This window comes from Naegleria gruberi (genome assembly GCF_000004985.1).
Source record: "Naegleria gruberi genomic scaffold NAEGRscaffold_31, whole genome shotgun sequence".
Classification (NCBI taxonomy): domain Eukaryota; phylum Heterolobosea; class Eutetramitea; order Acrasida; family Naegleriidae; genus Naegleria; species Naegleria gruberi.
Genome location: NW_003163296.1, coordinates 385,591 through 391,590, shown reverse-complemented (window position 1 = coordinate 391,590; position 6,000 = coordinate 385,591). Strand labels below are relative to the sequence as shown.

The following is a 6,000-nucleotide window of genomic DNA, read 5'->3' as shown; positions in this document are numbered from 1 at the left end:
TCTAGCTCGTTGTCGAGCCAGGTTTCTTGGTGTTTCTTGATGGAGTTTGAACCGAAGTTCTTCCATCGGGAACAGTCGGATTGAATTGTTACACCATTCTTGATCCAATCCAGCACAGTTGGAGAAACTTGTCTGTCTCTCCATCTCTCCCAAAAGAGAGAAATCTGTCCCCCCAGAAATTCACTTCTGAAATGTTGGCTGGTTCTGAGGTTTTTTGCCAACACTCTTATTGTTCTTCTTGTCAGAGGTTGTCTTATTATCCTTGGAACCTGTAGCCTTAGAATTGGAGTTATTAGCTGTCTTCATATGACTAACCATAAATTGGTTGGTTGTGACTTCCAGTCTACTCTTTCTTTCACGATCGATATCTTCGCTTAAAAAAGGATCTAGGTTAACGTAACTGATAATCTTTTCAATAAGAGAGATACCATCATCCATGTTACCACTTTTTATCACGGATGATAAAACATAACCCTTGGTCATCTTAGTGATACCATGATATAGACCAGTTAATTCTAATCTTGAAGAGCAGCTTGTGGTTTTCCGTATACAAACGGATATTCTTTCAAGAATGTCATAGGACTCCATAAGTATCTTGACTACTCTTGAGTTGAAGAGGGATAAATCTAATGTAGGTATGCATATTTTCAAAGAAGTAGAGTATTTCATCAAACCTTCATGCATTAATTCTTTAAATTTAGGATCACTAAGAAACTTATTAACATACGCATTCTCGACAATGTAGGTGAGTGCGATGTCTGTTATATCATTTATATCCTCAGAGATGGTTAAACCCTTCTCTTTAATGAAGGATAATAAAAAGGAACGCTCATTGTTGACAACTTGAGGTGTGTCTTCTTCAACAGAACTCAATGTAGAATCAACCTCATCGTGCTCCAAAAACAAACTCTTGTCTTTCTCATCCAACTTTCTCTTCTTCATTTCAAGAGGTGAACGAAAGTGTTGAGGTGGATAGGATGGATAGGATGGATAATATGCTCCAAAGCCAGGTGTAGGAGGGTAATAAGGGTTCATATAGGGAAATCCGAAAGGAAAGTTTTGAGGATGGCTTTGCGGTAGACTTTGAGGTACAAATGTCGGTTGGTTAAGGTGTTGAGCAGAATTTCCATAGTTTGGAGGGTGTGTAGTTGGTACATTAAGTTGGTTTCCTGTTTGTTGAGGTTGTTGTTGATCCATATGTTGATCTTCTTGATGAAGATTTGGATTATCTTGATTCTGTGGAGAGGACATGTTGGTCTAATTTTTTGAGCAATGTTTTAGAATAATTTCTATCAACCATAAAAATTATTGATTACAACCTTAGACACGTTAGTGTCAAGGTAAATGGTATTTTATTGAATGTTATCAGTTTGAAATAATTTGATGAAATTGACACTGTCTAGTCACCACTACATAACAAACAGACCATAGTTTACATTCCATCTCAGTCATTTCAACGAGTTATTGATTAATTCCACCACCATTATGTTTCTCATACATTGTAGTACAGTTTATATTTAAGAGTGATTTCTGTGTAGATTATTATAATCGTAATACCTTGCAATACCAATAAAACTCAATAGAAGAGTTAATTCTTCTCATTTTCAAATAGATTATTCAAAAAAGAAACACATCTAGATAGTTTCCAGATCATAAAAGTCAAGCTACTATATATGGTCTTTGATTAAATTTAAAAATAGACTGCCGTTAATTACTGGAATATTAATTCAAAGCTTGATGAGCAAGCTATTGATTGAAATCAAACCGATTATTGAATATTGATTATTGAATTGGTGAATAATCACTCTTGATAATGTTACTTATTCATATTGCATGCAAATCAACCTGATTCAATCTACAAAGGTTGGTAGTTGCACCACTTCGTGGCGAAACTACCCATCCACGATGAATCAACATGTGATTCACTTACATTCAACTCAATTTGACCGTTATAATCAATAAATCAATGAAATGTTCCTTTATTAGCAATACCTATTCAATCCAATGAGTAGATTCACGTCCCAAACATTTGACTTCTCAAAGTCCATAATACAAAAGTTAGTTCTGACCTGACCTTTAAATATCTATCAATATAAGAAATGAAACCATCAAATTAACATCATTAATAGATGATAATAAATATAATCAATGATATAAATCTTCACTAAGTAATCTCTTAAATAACCCAAATAAATCAACTCTGAATCCTAACCAAACCCCATGATGATGATTCACCAACTTGAATTTTTCCAATATCAAAATTACTATCTAATTCCATAACGATAAACTTCCACATAAAACTACTATTATTACTATTATATTGATGATGTATAGATGATGAGGTTCAATTCTTGGAGTGGGAAGATGAAGAACCACTCCGAAAATAAGCTACTCATAAAATTGATATTTTTTATGAATGCAAGATACATCTTTGTTGAGTTTACTATGAATATTCTTTCGATGTCTTTGAGGCTCAAAACTGTGCAATTGGCTTAGGACTCAAAACTATTAAGGAAGTATTGCTTCCATTTTTATTTTGCTTACTGGATTTTCCAGGAAAGATTTTTTTAAGAAACTCCTTCCTGGAATACCCCAGCCAGAAATCCTTACGGCCACATCTGAAACCAGAAGAAAAGGTTGCTGCCACTACTAATCAACAAGTTGTTGTTGTTGAAATGACAGAACAACCAAAGGAAGTAGAACGTTGTTGAAGAACAAACAATTTCCACACAAGAGCTACTCAACAAGAACAAGTTGTGTGGTGAATGTGTTGCTGTTGTTGTTGGTGACGATGAAAATAATGGTGAATCACAAGTTTAAATAAACTTTGAATATTTTTCATCATTCCATCATTTATTTTCATCACTATGGTATTTTGCTTTGAGAACTGAGTTCTGAGCTGAAAATGAAATTACAAATTACTCTCTGGTGATTTCACTTCTTTTTCCAATGTTACAGAATTTGTTGAATCCATGGCCACGCCATTCGACGCTTCAGATGTAACAACAGATGGTGTTGATGGCACACTTGACATGGAATCAATCAATTTCATAGTATTTTTCAATTCTTGTTGTTGATTATTCACATTTCCAACTTGATCAATTCCTGCTTCCTCTCTCCACTGTTGTAAAATATCCCTCGTTTTCTTTGATTGATTTTTCAACCTTTCGAATACATCTGTCATGTCCTCTACACAATGCCATTGAATTGAATCGAAAAAGGTTGTGTCTATGGTTGGCGAGGTTTCTAATAATTGAATGAGTTGTTCGTAGGTTTGAGCTGATTTTTGGAAATTCAATTCTAGAGGAGCATGAGGTTTCAGATAAGTTTTGATAATGTGAAGAGCTGCTCGTTTTCTATTTCTCTTATTTGTCAATTTGAATCTTTCAATGTCATCGTAACACATTACTGATTCAGGACAGTAACTATTTCAAGAGAAAGTATTAGAAAGTTATTCGAAAGAATAATAAACTTACCTTCTTCTGGCAAAATCCAACAAAATGTTAAAAGTTTTCTTATTCCTCAAAAATTGTTTCAATTCAGATTCTGCCAAATGTTCCCTTCTCAAACCATTCGAATACAAAATCGGACACAATACACACATTATAACTTCCACAAACGAATATCCCATTACAATAAATCCATATGGTATCAAAAAATCAGTCAACTTGGAAATTTGTGGAATAAATCCACAAATTGCAAACAAAATAATTGCAAAAAATATCAAAATCGTCGAAGCAATTGATTCTCTCTTAATAAACCACGTATCTCTTGGAATAATTGCACATAAAATCAACAAGATAATTTCAATTACAACGTAGAATAATGCTTCGATGGCCACAATGATGGTTATAGTGCTGGATATGAGACATCCTCGAGTGGACACAAAGAATCCTCCTTCCCCCATGAAGACTCTCTGTTTGGAAGGATCTTGGCTATTGATTCCCTCTTCGATACTTCCAAAAAAGATGAAGAGTAGAATGTGAAATACGAAAGAGATGACATAGGTGGCAATTACGAATTTGTGGCTCAGTAAAATGTTGAGAATCATTTGGATTTTTGCATTCTTTTTCAATTCGAGTTCATTGTCATTCCAATAGGAATTATTATCATCAGAATAGGAATCTTGAGTACTGTCAGTGGTTTCAGGATTTTTACAATCCTTTTCTAGATTGGGAGTGGATGGAGAAAGAACCTTAGCTGGAACAGAGCTAGTACTTTGAACTGTTGGCATTGTAGCCTTTGTCTCATTTCCAGCACTATTTTCTTTCTGAGACGAAACTTCACTCGTCTTTTGTAAATTCAATCGATGCATCAAGTACAATCTCCACAATCTAAACACACTCGGTAACAAAATTCCAGGTGGTACAATGAAAAACGACAGGACATATATCGAACAAGGGAAAATTCTTCTTCCAATCATAAATCTCAAACAATGCACAGCAATAAATCCAAGATTTGCAATCATTGTCAATAGCATGTAGGTGATGTTTCTTGCCTTGATGTGAGGGGAGTGTCTTTTGATGTATAATCCAATTCCAGTTACTATTAGAAGAATGACGTAAGCTGTCAGGAAGGTTATGGAGACGGCTGTCGAAAGCCAAGTGTCAGGGCATATCGAATAAATGACGTTTGGTCCATCTCTGCTAAAGTCACCAAGTTGGAAGAGAATGGGATTGCAACCTCCGTAATTTGTAGTGTTGGTGCTGTTTGTTAATGATTGATTTACCTGCCAAATGTCAAGTTTGTTTCTGATGGTTATCAAGTTGCTGTGTAATCGTTCGTAAACATAAACTTCTTCCACTTGACTTTTATCTATGAAATTTCCAATATCTTGTTGTGTGAAAATGTCATCCAAAGCTGTCACTTGTAAACAAAATGCAATTAGCAAGAGTAAAAACGCAACTCTTTGCATGTTCGTTGAATGGTTTTTTGGTTTTTTCTTCAAGTTGAAATTATTGACAGGATGCGCCACCTGTCACATAACTTCACCAACGCCTTCTCCTTCTCCGTTTACAGCCAATGCTCGCTTACTTTGGAAAATAATTAATTTTTTACACACTTTACAATGAAATTTATTTATGGCAAGCACTCTAAAAAGTAAAGTTTAGAAAAGAATCCAAAATTTATTGGAAATTATTTTCGAATAAATCAACAAAATTCCAACAATGATAATGTCAACATCATGCATGTTATTTTGTCCTTTGTGTTGGATTTACCGCAACATTCAATACCTATTTCTAATACTTAAATACTCAATAATCAAGTGTAAGAAACACCATAATTTAAATTTCAATCATTTTCAATATCAAATTGCTAATTAAATTTATTAGAACTCCTTAAATGATTATTAAATATAAAAATTACAATTCATGAATTATTTTGTAAACTGCCAGATTTTTAATTCTGCCACTTGAATTGTTTACTTTGAAAGGAATTCAACCTTTTAGCAGCAAATCCTCACACAAAGTTAGTTCAGAATGTTTTCCACCTGATATATTAAGAAGTCGTATTTGGCACACCAAATTCAATAACTCCAATTTATTTCTGTTTGCCTTTTGTGTTGGTCATCTGTTCTATGAGAGTGCTGTTCTTTTAGAGTTTCAATCCTTAGTGGATATAATGACATCATGTGGTCATTCCAAAAAGCAACTTGTTGTATTTATAGAACAATTTTGAAAAAAATGCCTTAGATCTTAACCAAACTGTTAGAGTGTATTTTCAATTCAACAAAAAATATTCGTAGAGGTGTTGCCGTGCTCGATTCTTAAACTGTAGTGGTGCTTTTTCTTCATAACATGTTCATAACAATCTCATACCATTTACCCGAATAACAACAAACATCTTGAACACCGATGCCAATGATAATTAGGTAGTAATACTAATGTTTGTAGTCTCCATGTTCATCAAAGTTATGCTATGGACTCTTCCACACGCCTTAGCACCCATCTTGTCATATGTAGCATACTATTGCAGCTCTTTCATTTCAAATTTGGAAAA

The 6,000-nt window shown here is 34.0% G+C and overlaps 2 protein-coding genes across 2 annotated transcripts; both read right to left on the bottom strand.

Moving 5' to 3' along the window:
* Positions 1–180: 180 nt before the first annotated feature.
* On the bottom strand, positions 181–1,251 carry NAEGRDRAFT_50015 (uncharacterized protein; the record flags this gene model as incomplete). Its single annotated transcript, XM_002675864.1, has 1 exon — positions 181–1,251. The coding sequence occupies one exon, from the start codon at positions 1,249–1,251 to the stop codon at positions 181–183; it is 1,071 nt and encodes a 356-aa protein (XP_002675910.1).
* A 1,567-nt stretch (positions 1,252–2,818) lies between these two features.
* NAEGRDRAFT_58380 (uncharacterized protein) lies at positions 2,819–4,915 on the bottom strand (the record flags this gene model as incomplete). The annotated part of the gene is made up of 2 exons (XM_002675863.1): positions 2,819–3,425; positions 3,477–4,915. The coding sequence occupies 2 exons, from the start codon at positions 4,913–4,915 to the stop codon at positions 2,912–2,914; spliced, it is 1,953 nt and encodes a 650-aa protein (XP_002675909.1). The 3' UTR covers positions 2,819–2,911.
* Between the last annotated feature and the right edge of the window lie 1,085 nt (positions 4,916–6,000).